General features: G+C 41.3%; 1 protein-coding gene across 1 annotated transcript in view; it reads right to left on the bottom strand.

The window, feature by feature from the left end:
- Positions 1 to 20535, bottom strand: part of LOC120941466 (fibrocystin-L-like) — a 239500-nt gene that overhangs the window by 77381 nt on the left and 141584 nt on the right. Inside the window, exons 44-54 of the mRNA XM_040354858.1 lie at positions 20079 to 20235; positions 18083 to 18162; positions 17863 to 17992; positions 17533 to 17662; positions 15932 to 16173; positions 14646 to 14782; positions 12914 to 13943; positions 11248 to 11439; positions 10110 to 10261; positions 3617 to 3776; positions 2033 to 2189 (exon numbers count right to left, since the gene is read on the bottom strand). Coding sequence (XP_040210792.1) covers positions 2033 to 2189; positions 3617 to 3776; positions 10110 to 10261; positions 11248 to 11439; positions 12914 to 13943; positions 14646 to 14782; positions 15932 to 16173; positions 17533 to 17662; positions 17863 to 17992; positions 18083 to 18162; positions 20079 to 20235 — 2567 coding nt within the window. The remainder of the gene's footprint in view (positions 1 to 2032; positions 2190 to 3616; positions 3777 to 10109; positions 10262 to 11247; positions 11440 to 12913; positions 13944 to 14645; positions 14783 to 15931; positions 16174 to 17532; positions 17663 to 17862; positions 17993 to 18082; positions 18163 to 20078; positions 20236 to 20535) is intronic.

Below are 20535 nucleotides of genomic sequence, written 5' to 3'. Positions count from 1 at the left end.
CTGCTGCTGGTGGGCGGTACCCAGGTTGAGACCAATTTGACCTGGTGTTGTCATTCATGGGGCAATTCTGCTTGAAGTGACCCAACTGTTTGCACCGGAAGCAGCGTTGTTCGTTGTCCTCCTGGCGTGGGTAGCGAGGGCTATATGTCATCGGTCTGTTAGGCGGTTGGTATCTAGCGGCTGGTGGGTGTGAGGGCGCCGTTGGTTGTGGGGGTTGTACCCGTGGTGTGACCTGGTTTGTCTTGCGAGTATCTGCATATTCATCCGCCAACTTCGCGGCCTCTGGTAGAGTCATGGGCCTGCGATCTCTCACCCAATCCTTGACGTCCGTCTGGATGTGATTGTAAAATTGCTCCAGGAGCATTAGTTGCAAAATGTCCTCTGCGGTGGTGGCCTGGCTGCTGTTAACCCAGTTAGAGGCCGACAGGGACAGCTGGCATGCCCATTCTGCGTAAGAGTCTTTCGTGGTTTTGCGTGAGTCCCTGAACTTCTGTCGGTGGGACTCTGGGGTTACTGCATAGCGAGCCAGGAGCACTTCTTTAACCCGGGCGTAGCTATGGATATCCTGATCTGGCACGGTCCGGAAAGCATCAGAAGCTTTGCCTGACAGTTTGCCTGACAATATTGCAACCCAGTCTCTTCTAGCTATTCGGTGCAGGTTACATTGTCGCTCAAAATCCGCCAGGTAGTTATCAATTTCACAGTCCTTTTCATCAAAAGCTTTAAAAGCGCTAAACGGAATCTTCCTTGCGTCTGCTGTGCTGTACTCACTGTTCGGAGAAGGTGCGGCTGCTTGTTGGACTGCTGCCAGTTTTAACTGTAGTTCTGCGTCCCTTATTTGTTTATCCTTCTGTAGTTCTGCGTCCCTTATTTCTTTAGCCTTCTGTAGCTCTGCGTCCCTTATTTGTTTAGCCTTCTGTAGTTCTGCGTCCCTTATTTGTTTAGCCTCCTCCGCTAACAGGTCCATCACTTTCAGCACCACATCTGTCGTTGGGTTCGGGCCGAACCACGCTAGCTTCTCTCTCATTAGCTTGTTGGCTGGCGATTCCTCCTCCTGAATCACTGGTGTATCCATCTCTTGTACTGCTGGCGTTGCTGCAATCCCGTCCTCCTGGTCTATCTCCATTGATTCCGCTATGATGACCCGCTTGGTTTTGTTGCTAGCAATCCTTCCAGTAGTTCTTCCAGTAGTTCTTCCAGTGTCTGCTTGGAATCCGGGTGTGAAGGAGAGTAGAAGGGAAGATCCCGCCGCTGCCAACCAATTTGTGACGGTATCGGTATGATATCCCCGTCAACGTTCCCTTCTTCCCATAACGAAAATCACCCCAATATTCCACGAGGAGGGATATCCCTGGAATCGCCCAGAAAGCCACACATGAGACCAGCTTACTGCTTGAACAACACAGAGTTTTTAATGGTAAGAAACCAGAGCTTATATGTGGTTACAACTGTTACAATGACAAATCTCCGCCCCCCCTCACACAGTGGGGGGTCTTCAATACAGCTCCTTTGAAATAAAGATATTTCTTTGAACTACTCAGTAGCTAGCCGGGTCGGCACCGCATATAGAGAGATAATTATCACAATGAAGCAATCAGCATAATTAACACAAGCCACTTATCTAATCACAGTAACCAGTAAACACAGGGCTAAAACAATTAACATTTGAAACAGGGCTAGCTGCAGAAGAGTAACTACAATTAACAGCCTTAAACAAGCAGGGAGGATTAACTTGAAGCATATAGGTAAAAAGTCCATCACATGTATGCTCTATGAAGGAGCTTAGATAATCCATAAAACGCATTTGTTTTCTTTACATGGGTAAAACCTCTGTGAGTTGTATTGCTGTGTAAGTTTGTGAGGGGCAATCTAAAATTTTGAATGGCAGATGAGAGGGAAACTTCTAATTATAAGTGCAAAAATACTGTATATAGTACTTTTTTCTTTCGTTTTTTTTAAATAAAATGTAAACAAGATTGACAAACTCTCGTGCTGTTTATATAAAGGGGATTTTCTTTGCACTCATACTTACTCATACTTTGTAGCTGTTGGTGTTATGGTAGGAGGAGGAGGAGGGACACAATTTTTGAAGTAGCACTGATAGACCAGTAAGTTTACATTTGTGTTAGACATAGTTGTATCCAGCATTCCTGCCACTGCACGTCTGCGGAGCTTGCGTTTTCCAGACACTACAAAAATAATGTTATTGTTTAAGCATAAACTACTGAGCTTTCCTCATTCTACTTATCTATGTAGGGAGTTCATTGTTTTTTTAAAAAAAAATGAATTGTTCAAAATGTGTAAATTACTTCAAAATCCTAAATAACAGTTCTGTAAAGTGTAAATAAACTTAAAATATATTTCTACTTTTGCAGGGAAGTTAATGATAAAGCATGCTTTATATTTGTTACATATACTCATTAATGTAGCTTAAACAATATTTAAAAAAAAGCTCCTTCCTTAAAAATCCTACCTAGCTTTGCAATATTAGGGAGGGGCTATGGAGTAATGTTTAACATAAATAACTCTGTACTGTGCTGGTAAGTCTCATTATCAACTGCCAGCTTTTGTTAATGCACTTTAAAAAAAACTCAAGTCTGTCCCTTAGCTTCACATTGCCATCCATATGAGACAATAAAAGCTGCCTATACATAACATAGATATACATAGATATACATAACAAACTGATCCGTACACCCACCACAATAAAGTCATATTTCTAAAATCCAATTATTTCATAGTGATCTGTGCTGTGAAATGTATGTGAATTCGAAGACTTAGGCCTCGTACATTTTCGTCGAGGAAACTGTCGAGAAACTCGACGAGCCAAAAAGAGAGCATGTTCTCTATTTCCTTGACAGGAATGAAGAAAATTGGCTTGTCGAGTTCCTCGACAGCCTAACAAGGAACTCGACGAGAAAAACGATGTGTTTCGCCCGTCGAGTTCCTCGGTCGTGTGTACGAGGCTTTAGACTGCAGTTTCCCATTTAACAGCTCATGCATGACAGCAGGAGAATGGATGTGACCACTGTGACTGCCTGCCTTGGTGGCAAGATATTTTCCCCACAGCTAAAGGCATTGCATCTCCCCACCTTATAGACCAATGGTTAGACAAAAATTCATACAAATATTTAAACATTTGTATGCAAATTCTCAGTACATTTGATACCATGACAAATGTTGGTTGAAAGTAATTCAAAATTGTGTTGGCTTTTTACATTTGATTTTGGGATGAATAGCCTTTTTTGAATAAAAAACAAATACACTAAAATATGTTCAATCCAGAAAAATTTTCCAACTTGTACCTGATCATCACTGGAGTCAAAAACAAATGTAGATTTGACCCCACTAACAATTTAGAAATTTGAGTGAATCTTCTTTAAAAAAAATTGCTTTCCTCTTTTTCAAGGCTATAAGCAATTTCTTTAAATGACACAACTCAGGACAGGCTGTGTCAGCCAGGTACTGTCCGGTCTCAGAAAACCATTATAAAGAATAGGATTTGAGGTTAGCCAAAGAAAGCTGAGAAACTTCATGCAGTGGTAAGCTTTGAATTGCTCAGAAGTGCTGGCAAAAATGTTGACTGGCAGTAAATCTACTGTAAATGTGCACCTACCCAGGTAAGTCAGTGCAGTTGTGTTGCCATCAAAGTACCAGTCTCCATTAGTATTGTTATTGTAGTTCAGAGGCTGTGTAGACCCATTACGCGCGTCAGTTATTTGAAACATATCTGGCTGCTGAGTTAGGTTGTGTGATATCATCACATAGTCCTCACTCTGTAACAAATATAAAACATAACATGTAATAACAAATGTGATATCATGCAACTACAAGGAGCAATCGATATTCTAATCCGAATTCTACAGTTTGAGTATGCCGTCTCCTAATAAAATGCAATCCCTGGACTCCTAGTACCATAGTGTAGTGGAGAAGATTCCCTTCTTTCTCTCTGATTATCTGCTCATATACAACCCCTGGCAAAAAGTATGGAATCACTACTCTTGGAAAACGTTGATTCCATTGTTTAATTGTGCAAAAAAAAAAAATTACAGACATGCCTTAAAACCATTTGCATTTAACATTCCAACTTTCTGGCTTTAAGAAACACTTAAAAAATATAAAAAAGAAAAGAAAAGAAAGAAAACTGTAGTCAGTTGCAACTGTTTTTTCAGATCAAGCAGAAAAAATATGGAATCACTCAATTCTGAGGACAATATTATGGAATCACCATGTACTTTGCAGTTATAAAACATCTGCTTCAGATTACACCCTGAAAAATGATGCCATCATCACCAAACATCCTTTCAATTGATGGAATAAGAAAAGTGTCCAAAATCTCAACATAAACTTGTGCATTTATTGAAGATTTAATGACTGCAGTCTCCCCTGTACCTTTACCTGGCATACAACCCCATAACACCAATGATTGTGGAAATTTGCATGTTTTCTTCAGGCGATTGTCTTCATACATTTCATTGGAAGAGCACCAAACAAAAGTTCCAGCATCATCACCCTGCCCAATGCAGATTCGTAATTCATCACTGAATATCATTTTCATCCACAGTCCATGATTGCCTTTCTTTAGCCCACTGTAACCTTGTTTTTTTCTCTGTTTAGGTGTTAAAAATGGTTTTTGCTTTTCTGTATGTAAATCCCATTTCCATTAGGCGATGTCTTACAGTTCAGTAACAGACATAGGCCCGGATTCACAAAGCACAAAACAAGATAAGCCGATGTAAGTGGAAATGTGCGCCGTCGTATCTGTGCGCCGGACCCACAAACCAAGATGCGCCTAAAAACAGGCTTCATCCCGCCGACGTAACTTGCCTACGCCGGTGTTGGGTGGGCGCACATTTAGGCTGGACGCATGGTGGCGCTCCCATTGATTAGCCATTCAAATATGCAAATGAGGAAAATACAGCGATTCACGAACGTACGTGCGCCCGACGCAGGCTACGCGAGGTGCGCGTAAGTTGTACGTCCGGCGTAAAGTTATACCCCATAAAGGAGGTGCAACCCAGCAGCAGACATGCAAAGGTCTGCACCAGGGAATACAATCCGGCGTATTTTACGTTGGACGTGTGTCTGGCTGGGCGTAGGTTACATTCACGCTGTAGGCAGTGATCCGGCGTAGTTTAGGCAGTTGTTCCAACGTGGTTGTGAGCATGCGCAGAGGGATGCGTCCACGTCACGGTGCATGCGCAGTTCGTGATACGTATCTGTCTGGTGCTCGGCCCATCATTTGCATGGGGTCACGCCTCATTTGCATGGCTCACGCCCACTTCCACCTCTGCCGGCGTACGCCTTCAAAACCCAGTGCAGTTTTGGGAGCACTGGCTTTGTGAATTTCCTGCTTGCCTCTCTGCGCTGCGTTGGCGTAGCATACATTGTTTGCACTACAGCGGCGTGATGTGCGCCCGCTCTCTGTGAATCTGGGCCATTGACTTCAGTTTCTGACAATTTATTCCTCCTTTGTTTTGCATTTTCTGTTTTCAAGGCATATTGCTTTAAGTTTTTTAACTTGACACTTTGATGTCTTCCTTGGTCTACCAGTACCCTTCCCTTTAAAAACGTTCCCATGTAATTTGTACTAACGAAAACCATCATTAACACCTAAACAGGAAAAAAACAAGGTTACAGTGGGCTAAAGAAGAGCAATCATGGACTGTGGATGACTAGATGTAAGTGATATTCAGTTTGGTGACATTCAAAATAAAATGTATACAGAATGACTGCCTGAAGAAAACATGCAAATTTCCACAATCATTGATGATATGGGGTTGCATTTTTCAGGTAAAGGTATAAGGGGAGAGTCAATAAATCTTCAATAAATAAACAATTTTATATTGAGATATACACTTTTCTTATTTCACCAATTGAAAGGATGTTTGGTGATAATTTTTCAGGATGTAATCTGATGCAGATGTTTATTTTAGAACTGCAAAGTATATGGTGATTCCATAATATTTTCCTCTGAAATGAGTGATTCCATATTTTTCTCCTCTGCTTGATCTGTAAAAAAAGTTGCAACTGACTACAGTTTTCTTTCTTTTTTTCTTTTTTTTTAAGTGTTTCTTAAAGCCAGAAGGTTGGAATGTTAAATGAAAATAGTTTTGAGGCATGTCTGGGATTAGTTTTCTTGCTATACAATTAAACAATTTAATCAACATTTTCCAAGAGTGGTGATTTCATACTTTTAGCTAGGGGTTGTAGTCAGACTAGTAAGGTAAATTTTAGATTGGCATTTTTGGGCAATTTATGATCTGCTGCTGCAAGTTTTCAAAAGAGAGAGCTCACAGTCCTGTCTGATCACTCAAGCCTCATATACACAGGCCAAATGTCGGCCGGCAGCGGCCGGTTCAATAGAAAGCGGCCAACATTTGGCCTGCGTGTAAGGCAGCTGGTCCGACATATGTCAGCCACTCAGCTCATGACTGTTGAAAAGCTCACAAGGAAGGTTCATGACTGTAAAAGGTCTTGCGACCAGCTCCTGATCAGCGCTCTCAGCCAATGGCTGAGAGCACTGACCAGAGTGTTCTGGCAAAGGGACCATCCCCCAACCTGAGCTGTCAGTTTTTTTGTTTTTTTTTAACCTGCTGGGTTGAATAAAAAAAAATATTGTTGTTCACGAGGCTTTAGGCAACCCATAGATGAGTCCGATTTTTTCATTCAACCAAAAACTGACCTGTGTGGATGGGGGAATCCTCCCTGCTGTGCCATTGTATTCTGAAATTGGGGAGACTTTCCAACAGACAGAATACACTGATTAGCATTCCAGGCTATAGTCTGCAATGCTGATAAAGCTGGGAAATTCCAACATGGCGGTAATTATGGTTATGAAAGCTGGACTCTATTGAAACAGGATAGAAAGAAGATTGACTCATTTGAGCTTTGGTACTGGAGAAGGATTGTATGCATGCCATGGACAGCCCGTAGAACTAATAGAATGATTTGGGATGAGATCAAACTGTCACAAGAAGCCCAAATGATGAAGTTACGGCTGTCATATTTTGGTCACACTGTTAGAAGAGAGAGATCACTGGAGAAAAGAGGGAGTCTGACTACTAGGTGGTTGGAAACATTGGCCCAGATTCAAATAGAATCGAGCAATATTTGCGTGGGCAAAAAGCAAATTTTTTTCTCTGCGCCCACGCAAATATTGCGCTTTGCCCGTGATTCACGGAGCAGTTGCTCCGTAAATTGCACGGGCAATATGCTAAGCAGCCGGGCGCAAGGCTGCCTAATGTAAATGATCCCGCCGGGGGCGGGAATCATTTAAATTAGGCACGCTCCCGCGCCGAGCGAACAGCGCATGCTCCGTCGGGAAACTTTCCCGACGTGCATTGCGGCAAATGACGTCGCAAGGACGTCATTTGCTTGTAAGTGAACGTGAATGGCGTCCAGCGCCATTCACGGTTCACTTACGTAAACGACGTGAAATTTGAACGTCGCGAGTGGGAGGCGCAGCTATACTTTAGCATTGGCTGCGCCTGCTATTAGCAGGAGCAACCTTATGCTAAAGGCGCCGTACGGAAACTCCGTACCTTGCGTACGCAGGGCCCGCGCAACTTTTGTGAATCGGTGGTAGTATGCAATTTGCATACTACACGCCGATCACAAAGGCCGCGCCCCCTAGCGGCCAACGCAAGAATGCAGCCTGGGATGTGAAGGCATAAGGAGGCTTATGTTTGTCACATCCTAGGCTGCATTCGGTGTAACGAGGTTCCTGAATCAGGAGCACTCGTTACACCGGAGCAAGTAAGCACTTGCGCCGCGCAACTATGGTTGCGCGGGCGCAAGTGCTTCTTGAATCTGGGCCATTGACTACAGCTGTGGGAATGACACTGGAGGATCTAGCCAGACTAGTACAAAGCCGACTCCTTTTTAGAGATCTTATTCATCAAGTCACTAGAACTCGAATTTAAGTTGATGACACTTAATAATAATAATAATAGCCAGCTATAATAAGAAAAAGTCAAAGATCTTGAAGTGCAAGAAACTGTGTGCTCTTTTGTTGCCTTCTTTTGCGCCTAATCTTCTAACATGCTTTTCTTAAAGTATATTAGTGGTTTTCATTGTAACAGAAGAAAGAAAAGTATGTAAATCTCATAAAATGGCCAGCTAATATCAGACTCAGGAGATGTGTTCTAACATTCTGAAGTTTAACCATGGACTAGTTTGCATATTTACATTAGTCCAGCTTGGACCAATATAAGTATGCACGTGAAATACCTGGCCGATCCCCGCTGAAGTTGGAAATCATTGTAGAAGGCACTGCTACTACAGTGATCACCACTGGCTTCTGTGTCCTGTGCCGAACAACTGACCTGCTGCATAGTGAACATAGGAAGTCACTCGCTTGGCAGTTGAAAAAAGAATTCTCCATGAATGCGGTGTCCTCCAATTGGACAAGGTGCAGAAGTGGGATGGACAGGAATGCTTTGTGCATACATACTTATATTGTTCCAAGATGGACCATGGTAACTGTCCAAAACAGTCCATGCCTAAAGTTCAGCTTTCAATAACAACGTTTTCAAGACACACCTGAGCGAGACATCAATTAAATCTGCAGCAGTGTGGAGAAATGTTTTAAAAGAGAGCCTGTCAAATACAGGAGATGCCATTTCTAACTTATTTTACAAAAAGGAAAGCTCCAGGGATACAGTAGGTTAGGACATCACTCCCTGACCAACATTGCAGGAATCATGGCTGAAGGATATGTATTAGTGATTTGTAGCAGCCATCGATGGCCAAGATTTGAAAAGCACATCTCAGTAGGAACTCAATGATCACTTTAGTATTGGGCCTACGTTCTTACTTTCAATTAGAGGCTTATTCTAGTAATACAATGTTCTATATTGCCTATTTACAAGGTCTCATTCACACTGGCAATGACATATATGCATTTATATGCGCTTATAGGACATTTATAAATGCATGTAATTGTTTTAAATGGTATAAATCACACTGTGGGGGTTATTTACAAAAGGCAAAACCAATTTGCAACACAAGTGCAAAGTGCACTTGAAATTGCACTGAAAGTGCACTTGGAAGTGCAGTCGCTTTAAATCTGAGGGGTAGATCTGAAATGAGGGGAATCTCTGCTGATTTTATTATTCAATCATGTGCAAGCTATAATGCTGTTTCTTATTTTCCTTGCATGTCCCCCCCCCCCCTCGAAACTACAGCGACTGCACTTCCAAGTGCACTTTCAGTGCAATTTCAAGTGCACTTTGCACTTGTAGTTTGCACTTGTAGTGCAAAGTGGATTTGCCTTTCGTAAATAACCCCCTGTGTGTTTCTCTGTGTTTAGATGTATTGTTTAGCCGTATTTAATTGAAGAAATTGAATTCTGTGCTTCCAAAGTCAGATTAGATACTCTGAACACGCCTAAATGCATGTAAAAGCGAGTAAACGCAAGTACATTCCATTGCAGGAGAAATTGATCTGGGGAGCATAAAGGGCCAGATTCACAAATGAGATACAACGGCGTTTCTCCTGATACGCCGTCGTATCTCTGTTTCTATCAATGCGACTGATTCATAGAATCAGTTACGCATAGATAGCCCTAAGATCCGACAGGTGTAATTGTTTTACACTGTCGGATTTTAGGATGCCGTACCGCGGCCGCCGCTGGGGGGAGTTTGCGTCGTAAAACAGCGTCGGGTATGCAAATTAGCAGTTACGGCGGATCCACAACGGTTTTTCGCCGTTCAAAAAAATGACGTCACGGCGCGCAAAGCACGGCGGGAGTTCGGAACCGGAGCATGCGCGGTAGGTCCGGCGCGGGAGTGCGCCTAATTTAAATGGCACACGCCCATTTAAATTGGGCCGCCTTACGCCGGAGGCCGCGGGCGTAGTTTTCATCGCAAGTGCTTGGTGAATCAGGCACTTGCGATGAAAAATTGCGGCGGTGTACTTATCTAGGATAAGTTACGCTGCCGCGATTATACGTGAATCTGGCCCAAAGTATGTGTATACTTCCCAGTTACAGTCATTTCTATTTTAAAATAAAACAAAGGAGGGAGGCTAGTGTGAATGCAGTTTTTGCAGCCTTACTTGTCTTATTATAAATTTGGTTTATCTGCTAAATAACTATATTCCTTTACCTTAAATCCATAGAAAGTTGAAGTGTATGAAATATTTGTGATGAAATTCACATTGCTGAAATACCAATTGAAGGAATTAGCATTAGGCAGCAAGGCCATCCATCCATCCGGGTGAGTTAAACGTAAATGTAAGCAGGGAACAACAGTGCGACCTAAATTGAATATAAACATTTTACTGGTAAAAAAGAGTATTAAAAGGGAGAGGCGAAAGAAAGAAGGAAAATGCAAAAGGAAAATGAAAAGGAATAGTAACTAATAATAATAATTAAAAAAGAAACAGGAAAGGGAAAGAAAATGAAGCAGGAAAGGAAAACAATTGGCAGGAATGTAAAGGAAAAAAAATCATCTAAAAGTACATATTTAAAGGAAAACAGTAGAAAATAAGTAAAACAAATTAGGAAAATGAAAAGGAAAAGAAATGACAAAAAAGGAAAATCAAAAAGAAATGAAAAGACAATGTAATAAAAAGGAAAGCTTATACCAAAACCGAGGCAGTCATTCTATGAAAAACTGTGGAGGACTTGGATTACCCATTACCTGCCTCCTGACTTTGATGACCCACTCCTATTACCATAACTTGCTAGTAACCTTGAATGTGGTCCTCTCTAGGGGTCCCTCTGACCTCCCTCCTCTACTCTAAACCCCCCCCCCCCAAGCTTAATACATTTATCCACAGGTTTCTCCCAAATGCTTCCTTAGAGAGCCTCTGGTGAAGCACTTAATATCCTGCTCCCAACATCCCCTTCTGAGGCTCCTAGCTGTACCATTTTTATGATTTTCCTTTCTAACCTGATTTATTTGTTGTAATTTTTATTACTAAGCCTAGCCTGTAACCCGCCCTTCTTCCACTGTGGGGACTTGCCCCCTTATGTCATACATTGTATAGATCTGAATATCTGGACACAGCTTTTTCCTTGCAGTTCTTCATGTGTGCTATTCATTGATGGCTTATATTTCGAACCTCTTTGTTATGGTTCTTTTAACATGTGTTTTGACATGCACTTTGTCATATTTCAATAAAACATTTGAACAAGAAAAGGAAGCGCTTAGCCCTAATACACACAGCTATTGGAAACATTTTACATGTTTACTAGGGGTCTTTTTTTATTGTGCAAAGCCAATAAATAATAAAACTTACCAAAGGAGTTGGAAATGATGACATCTTTCCACAGAAGGGATGATGGAGATGGGTTATTGAATGCCAGTCGGTGAAAACTGACTGTAGAGTTACAGACAAAACCAGGAAAACCAGCACTCCAATCACTATGTTGGCTACACTGCGATGGGTCAAGCAGTCCACTTGCTGGTACCACCTTTGCTCCTGTTTGTCCTATATGAAGAAAAATGTATTTCATAATTTCAAAATTTTAGGAAGTATAAAAAAATATGATTAATTTTAGAAACATCCTTAATTTTATCCCTGAAAATGCTGAGATTGGCTGGTGGATGTAGATATTTAGAGCCTTTTGTACCTACTCACTTTAGGGAAAAGGTAAGAGAAGCTTAGGGGAACTCTATCAACCTTTCTGATTCCAGCACAGGCTTCTACACACTTCAAATCAAGGAAAAATCCTACTGAGAGGCTGATGGAGAATCTGAACATTTCCAATTAAACAATACATGTTTGTGGACAGCTGATCATCACACCTATATAAACTTGTTGGGAATCACCTTTAATATGGATTCCCCCTACCCTCATTGGCATGTATAACAGCCTTCAATCCTTTTGGGGGGCTTTCCACAAGATTTTAGAGTGTGTGCCCATTTATCCCAAAGAGCTATGTTGTAACTTTCCACACCAAAGTTTCCAAACTATGGGCCAGATTCACAAAAGAGATACGACGGCGTATCTCCTGATACACCGTCGTATCTCTTGTCCTATCTATGCGGCTGATTCATAGAATCATTTCCGCATAGATAGCCCTAAGATCCGACAGGTGTAATTGACTTACACCGTCGGATCTTAGGATGCAATACTTCGGCCGCCGCTGGGTGGAGTTTGCGTAGTTTTCCTGCGTCGGGTATGCTAATCAGCATTTACGGCGATCCACGATGGTTTTCGCGTTCGTTACGTCATCGCTAGTAATTTTTTCCCGTCGCAAAGTTAGTCATGCTTTAACATGCCTTAACTTTAGTCGAGCCATGTTAAAGTATGGCCGTCGTTCCCGGGTCGAATTTCAATTTTTTTTTGTTTTGGCGTAAGACGTCCGGGAATACGAATGGACGCTACGCACGTCGCCGCTCTAAAAAATGAAGTCACATCGCGTAAAGCACGGCGGGAATTTCTAAACTGAGCATGCACAGTACGTCCGGTGCGGGAGCGCGCCTAATTTTGAATGTACACGCCCCATTTGAATTGGGCGGGCTTGCGCCGGACATGTTTACGATACACCGCCGCAAGTTTACAGGTAAGTGCTTTGTGGATCAGGCACTTACACTGAAAACTTGCGGCGGTGTAACGTAAACGGGTTACGTTGCGCCGCCGCAAATGTACGAGAATCTGGCCCCATGTCTTCATGGAAAAGGGTATTTCCTAAAATGTGGTGACAAGGTTCAAGGTGCAAAAAAGTATTTGTATGCTGTAGCATCAACAGTACTCTTCACTAAAAATCACCTGAACACAATCATTTGGTGGGTGGCCTCATATTTCTGGTCACATAATATATAAGTTATACAGAAATGTTAGTTGGGAGATGGGTAATTTCTGTGCTTACATTGGGTGCTCAATTACCTTCTTTGGGTTTTAGGCATGGCTTAGATAATAATAATTAACACTAACCCAATTTTTAATAAAATATTTTTACCTGTAAGAGTTCCATCCATGTCAGTTAAAACAACTTCATGTTCCCATCGAAATCCAGCCTTGTTAGGTACATTAAAATATTCTATTCCATTAAACCTTGCACTCCAACCTCCACACCTGTCACCACACACTCCAGTAATTGATGTCACTGCAATCGCTGCACAGTTTGGTCTGTCAAAATTCATAAACTTGACTGATGATACTGTCAGTCCTTCATCGAATGGTAGAGTTATGCCCCTAGCTGTGCAATAACTAGAGCCAAGTCCTAGTTCATCCAGATGGCCCACAATTATGGCATTCTTAAGGACAGCTCCATAGGTCTCACCCCATCCACCAACGTTAGATGAAATAACCCTCTTGGTTTCTATGCCAGAATCTTCATTATTTACCATGGTGAAGTTATGAAATTGAAGAGCCCCTCCATTTACCCATTCAGCCCCTTTCTGACAGTTCCATGTGGTCAATGATTTGAAAACAGCAGGAGATGGTGTAGAAGAACTGCAAGATCCTGTTACCATGGGAAAGTACTCTTGAAATATCCAGATGCCAAACCATCCTTGAGAGTGAACAGTGTTGTTGTAGAATTCACCAAGTGGCACTCGTTTCTGGCAAATGTTCGGGTCGTACGATGGACCATCTGGGTGGTCGTGCATTCTGTACCAAAAACCAAAATGTGTGCCACCAGCAGCTGCATTGTGCCTAATGGTGTTGTTTGGATTTGTTACCCAATACCCTGCTGGTGTAACGTCATCATTCAGTAGACTGGTACTTTGCTGGACAAATACTGCCAAGTTGTACTGAAGCACATTGCCATGTTCTATGCCATCCTCAATGAAGAAGGCTCCTCCCATGATGTCATAAATGACGTTGTGTTCAACAAGAAGATGATGAGTGTTGTGTATAGTTACTGCTCTATTGTAGGTCTGGTGGATTCCACAGCCCCGTACATATGACTTAAACTGGACATCCCCCATTAAATGCCAGTGAATAGGATAACGTCCCAACCGGAAAGCTTGACCTGCATGGAAAATCTGAAAGAGAAATATATACTATGTTTTATGTTTCTGTTCTGAAATGTTTATGCTATAGGTAACATAAGTCTACTCAAAACTGATATTAAAAGTAGAACTTGAAGCTCCAGGAATAAAAAAATACTGCAAGGGCTAACTGCTCATTAAGTCTAAAGCTGGCTACACATGTATTGAATTTTAGCCAGTTCAGCAGGAACCCGACACATTTTGTTCTGTTTGTAGCCCTGTTTGTTCAACAGAAGCAAATCATCAGACCAGCTTCTGTCAAATGTTCCTGCTGGAAAACCAGCATTCGGTCAGCTGCTGCAGCCAATGAATGTTGCGCTGATCACTTTTTTATTCATTACCAATTTTTGTGCACTGTGTACACTTTAGATCTAGCAGCAATTTCCATATCATTATTTAGATTAGATTGATTCACTTGATAGCGTGAAGGACCAAACTTTCAATCAATGGATGCAGCGCTGATCAGTTTATTCTGATGGCGGTCAGTCCCCGCTGTAAGAATACAATAGCAAAATGGGGGAGATACCTGAATCCATATTGTTTGTGTGCATGCAGGGGTCTGTGAGGTTTCTTTTTAGTTTAGTCCACTGGTTGGACAAAAGAACCACAAAAAACTCACAGGATATACTGTAGTATAGCCAGCTTAAGAGTAGCAATGTACACATAGCCCTAATATCTCAGGAACATATCAGTTACCTCTACATATTCTATTCTTCCAATGGACAGCAGCTTGCCAGGCTCTGGTGCATGAAACATTATACATCCTCCAAACTGATCACTTCCTATTGTCTCTCCAGACCGTCCCTGGAAACATGTTTGTGTAGCAAATTCACCTGGAACAAGAAATGGCACACTCTCAGGTGTTTTAAACAAGGTAATGTAAAGAACAAGTGGGACATGCACCGTTCCAAACCCATGCCATTGATAACAATTTCACTCCCTGTATTCAGAACATATTAGCAAGCCCATGGACACCTCTACCTCAATGGGCACCTTGACCCTTTGCTGATGGATGAGGAAGGAGCCAGAGGTGGAACTATGCACCTACATCAATGATCTCTAGGTGAATGTATGACTTTATGGAGAGTTATGTTTGGATACTTTTGTGAACAGTAAGATAGTTGAGCCTTTCGTGTCCAACGGTCAGTGTTTTATCAAATTTTTATATTTATTTTATTTATGTTTACATCATAATAGGCTTTTATTTGTTAAACTGTTTTTGGGAAAAAAAACTGCTCTGCTTTCTTTATCATAGGCTCAAAATTATATAAATAATGTATTTCATAAACTTTTTTTAGATTGTCAAATTTATTTATTATACTTTTTCGAATATTGTTAATATAATTGTATATGATAATAACACTATTACATAGATGCCCTTGCCAATCCAACTGAAGCCTTCAGCCTGCATGTGATCACTATATCATAGTTGACATAATGATCACATGATGGAGAACCACACTGGTTTGTTCCTGATTGTCAAAGGGTTGTTGGCTCTCAATTCTGTCTGTTGATGACAGCTGGAATTAAGAGCCACCAATAACCCAAAGTGTTGACTGGTGGCTTTTAAGTTGAGGACATTTACTAATGTATCTACAGCACAGGGCATAGTAGTATACAGACTGAGTGGAAAAAAGGTTAAAGGAAATCAGTCATGTACAGAATTATGTAAGTTTTCACTGCAAAACTACTACATCACATTGATAAGTAATTCATTTTTTCTATTGCATACCCAGGACCATTAGCTCAGAAGTATGAAGACCACACATGGGCAGGCTGTGAGTGTAATCAATAGGAGGTCAGAAATAAAATCTCTGTATTTATTTCAGACAGGTGCATATAATTCCACTGCTGTCTTCACATGATATACGTAACCCAATACTTATAAGACTTGAGGATTTATCTAAAAAACAGATTCCTTTGGACAATGCATAAAAAGATCAACATGTCTGAAACAAATGCCATAGAAAACAGTACATTACCTGTATTAAATCCATCTGGACAAGCTGGTATTGTGTCACTCCATTCTGTATTGGTGAAACCTCTAACCAGAATGTTTCTTGTAAGGAGGCCAACTTCAGCTCTGGCTTCAAAGACTGTTCCATCGGGCAAGGTGACTGATATGCCTAAGTGCTGGTATACCAGTGGCTGACTTAAAGTCAGGGTTTTGTTATCAGCAGACACAGATTGTATAGTCATCTTCTCATTCTGACTTTGACTATGCCTATTGGGAAAACAAATGTAAATTTATATTTGTATTATATAATATGATGCTTAGTGCCATCAATTTGATTTTAATTAATTTATTATTTATCATGATTTAATACCCTATTTATTTATTTATTCTTTCACTTTTTGTGTGAATTTCTTTGAGCCTACAGAAGTGGTTTTTTTTTGGCTAGTTTTAATGGAGTAATACTTATTTACTTTTTTGTATTGCTTATGTTTTGTTCATTTTATTTACTTCCATGTATATCCATGTAAGCCAATACTGTTGATTATAGCTAGGCTGCTTGTTACCGGGTTGTCCTTTGCTTAAGTTGGTCCCTTTATGGTCCGTGGGGGAGGCAGCCATTTGTTCACTATAAAATACAGCATGCTATTTAGCGGTCTGGACTTGAAAATGGAGGCCACACCTCCAAACCCATCATCATACCAACCACAGTACATGCTCATCGAATCTCCTGTTGTTAGGCCCGGTCCGTGTCTCTGCTTGACACCAGCTCTGTCATCAGCCAGGCACATGCGCATTAGGTCCAGAATGCTTTGCAGAAAGGCAGCAGCTTTACTCGCAGTGTATGGAAGACTAGCTGCTCTGTAGCAGCTTGTCCACATTACTATATGAAGTCTTTTCCCCAATGGACTGGATGTGTGACTACCAGAGGCAGCCTAGAGCTCATTTATTTATCTTAATTTCTTCCCCTAATGTGAGTTCCCTGGATTTTGTTTTTTAGCTATTGGATAATAAAGGTTTTACACTGGGGCGATCGCCCTCACTTTTGTTTTTGTTATTGGTCTTAGAGTGCTCCTTGAGAATCCTTGAGAGCTGTAACTGCCAAGTGTAGTGGTTGGACTATCATGCACTTATGAACTGTGTTTAAAAAAACTTTTTGAGGGATTTGAAGTGTATGGGAGTGCATACACCTGTATATCCTTTGTATGGGTAAATACGGCCCTCGATTGGGCATACACTGTAGTACACCAGTGTGAACGAGGCCTTACTTTACATATGGATAGCAAGAAACAGAATAGCGAACATAAACTCATAAGGACGTTATCATATTTATGTATATATAAACACAAATACGCAAGCTAGCTATACTAATGTGCGCATAGGTGTGAACAGCCTATTGCATTAGGGTGTGCACCCCAAGGCTCAAACACACATGCATATGTGTGGGTCTATATATATGGCCCTGGCACATTGATCCACCTGGCGGAACAGTGAAAGAGAAGTACATAATCATTTCTCGAATGGCAGAGCTGGTAAGAGGGAGATCTTTCCCATCTTCCTACTGCTACTGAGAATTTTAAATCTCTGTTGAAGTGTGATGTGACTGGTGAAGAATAATGTGGCATGTACCTGTGTCCAGTTGAAGCAATCACAATTTCATCCCCAGCTTTCCAAGTCACACTTTGCTGTAGAAACAGAGTAGAGCTTCCAGCTTCTGCAGTCTGCGCTAGACGGGTCCAAGTTACTGGCACTGGAATACCTGGAAAACATCAACAACGGTCTTTGGTGTTTTTTCTGCATATCAAACTTAATAATCACGGCCCTAATGAAAAATTATTTTCCAGTATATATCATAATTTTTCATGCAAAGATATATTTAATGCTGTGCCGTTGATCTTGGACTTCTGTACATTTTGTTACATAAGTGGGATCTATTTTAACAAATAAAATTTGACTTACCGTGAAGATCCAAAGTTCCTTGCCTGACTGCCAATGTTTTTGCCCCGTATACAGGTAGCTCTGGGGAGCGTATATGCCCATGCAGAGTGATGATGGCTTTGTGCTGGAATGGGGCAGCCTCAGTTCCAACCTAAATATAAACATAGAGCAAACCAACCTTATAATCATTTATACGTTTGTGGATCCGCCTATTATGTAGTAGCACTGTGGTCAGCCATACCTGCATAACACCGCTATCTGTAATAAGAATATTCTCAGCCTGGAGCTCAATGTCAGCTTCATCAAATACCAGAGTTCCTCCTGATGTGAAAAGACAGATATTCATAATAAACTCCTATACCATTTACCTATACTAAAGCAGAATGCACATTATATACTCGTCTACTAAAACACTATACAATGAAGTACATTAAACAGTAGTGATCATATGTTAGTCTAATTTACTGTACTTTCTAACCATCAAGCCCTGACCCCAATATGTTACAGCTCAGCCCCCATATTTACCATATTTGGACATGTTAGCCCACATATTGACTATATTTGGACATGTCATGCCTAATTTTAGGAAGACCTGCCCCTTTTTGGAACACAGGTTCATGCACAATCAGTGAACCGTGAACTCATATGCCCCGTACACACAATCGGGATTTTCGATGGAAAAAGTCTGACGGAATTTCTTCATCGGATATTCCGACCGTGTGTGTGCCCCATCTGACTTTTTTCCATCTGAATTTAGAAAGAGAACATGTTCTCGGAAATTCCGTTCGTCTGTAGGGAACTCCGAGAAAAAACACACATGCTCAGAATCAAGACGACGCATTAAACTTTATTTTTCTAGGCTCATCGTAGTGTTGTACATCACCACGTTCTTGGCAGTCGGAATTTGGTGTGACAGTGTGTTTGCAAGACAGCTTGAATTCCATCAGAAAAATCTGTATGAGTTTATCCCGATGGAAATTCCAATTGTGTGTACAAGGCATTAGTGCCTGAAATAATAAATAAATGTCTGTATAGGTTTTAATAAGTTTATATTTAGTAATATAGACAATATTCAACATAATTCCCCATAACATACAACTCATTTGGAAATCCAAAACGTGATATTCTAGACCTGATATATCGGCTTTTGTTTTGATATACCACACCCACTTTTTGTAAAGATTAGTCTGTGTAGGTCTGAAAACCGGCATGTCCAGAAGAGATAGTGGGTAGTTACAGGACCCAACTCCATTCCGCTAGCATCCTACTCTGATCTACAAGAATACTCTCTATATATGCCCTGCTAGCTACTGGTAAAGCATATTTGGAATATAGTTCCTTGATATATGGAAGAAGGCTTTGATGCCCAATATACCCATACCAAAAAATAGGATTTTTATAACAGCTTACCTGTAAAATCCTTTTCTTGGAGTACATCACGGGACACAGAGTCTAGTAATTACTAAGTGGGTTATTTTCCACCTTCAGGTGCTGGACACTGGTGTAATCAATTAGACATGAAGTTCCCTCCCTATGTACCAGCACCCTCAAGGGTAGATCTATGGGTACTACAGCCATCCTGTCTCAACAGACATAGTGGTTTCTTTGCCCAGGCACACATGCATTACAGGCAAGACCCAATAGCCTCTTTTGGAAGACCTCCTGTCGAACCAAGTTCCGCAGGTACTTCCCCTTACCTTCCACGCCACAGGGTTTGCAAAAGCAGAAGACCCAATCTTCACCCTTCACCGTGGGTATTGTCTAAGACCTTCAGGGACCGGGGTCCATGAGCAGGAACACCACTCCCCTGGACCTATATAGCACCCTGGAAGCAGAAAAAACATTTGGTCCTTGAAACTGACCAAAAGTACTGGAACCCAGGATCCAGCCCTCCGCAGAGAGGCATTATAGGCTAAACCTCGTTCTTCGTACCGAGGCCTGGGTACCGTCCACTTTGGCTATGAAGCACCTTGGACGGATCCGGTCTTTTCCAGCTTGCCTTAGCCCCAAAGAACCCATAAGCACAGCTTTTTTTCAAACTTGACCAACACCTAAGACACTGGTGAAAAAACTGAGGTGCTCCCAGTATGGGAGGGGTTATATAGGGAGGTACTTCCTGTCTAATTGATTACACCAGTTTACAGCACCTGAAGGAATATAGCCCACTTAGTAATTACTAGACTCTGTGTCCCGTGATGAACAGCATCATGTAAATTGGAATACTGGCTTGATCCTACCTTGAATCAGCAGCATCTTCAGCACTGGAGTGCTTTGATCCAGTAGGATAGTTTGTCCTTTAGTGATGACAGCCATTGAACCTTCATCTGGGGGTGATTCCCCTCCCCAGGTATATTTAGAGGACCAAACATCAATATAAAAAAAGTCAGCATTGTCCTGAAACAGACAAACATGAAAATCAAATCACACAGTAACTCTATGTATGGAAAAGGAAACCTATAGATCCAATAGATAAACATGAATACACAGTAACGTAAATTTTATTCTATGAAAAAAAGATTCTTAGATGCAACAGATTCAATTAAAGAGGGGTGAATCTTATAGACTGCCTAGCTCTCCATTGTCTCTTTGCAACCAAATCCCTCTCTTTTTCTGTTCTTCTCAATTAGCATTCTTTTAGGTCTATCTATATATCATCTATCTACGCCAAAAACATTTTTGGAAACCGTAGGGAAG

The sequence above is a fragment of the Rana temporaria genome, chromosome 5, assembly GCF_905171775.1.
Source record: "Rana temporaria chromosome 5, aRanTem1.1, whole genome shotgun sequence".
NCBI classification, from domain to species: Eukaryota; Metazoa; Chordata; class Amphibia; order Anura; family Ranidae; genus Rana; species Rana temporaria.
This window is presented reverse-complemented; position numbering and strand designations above follow the sequence as displayed.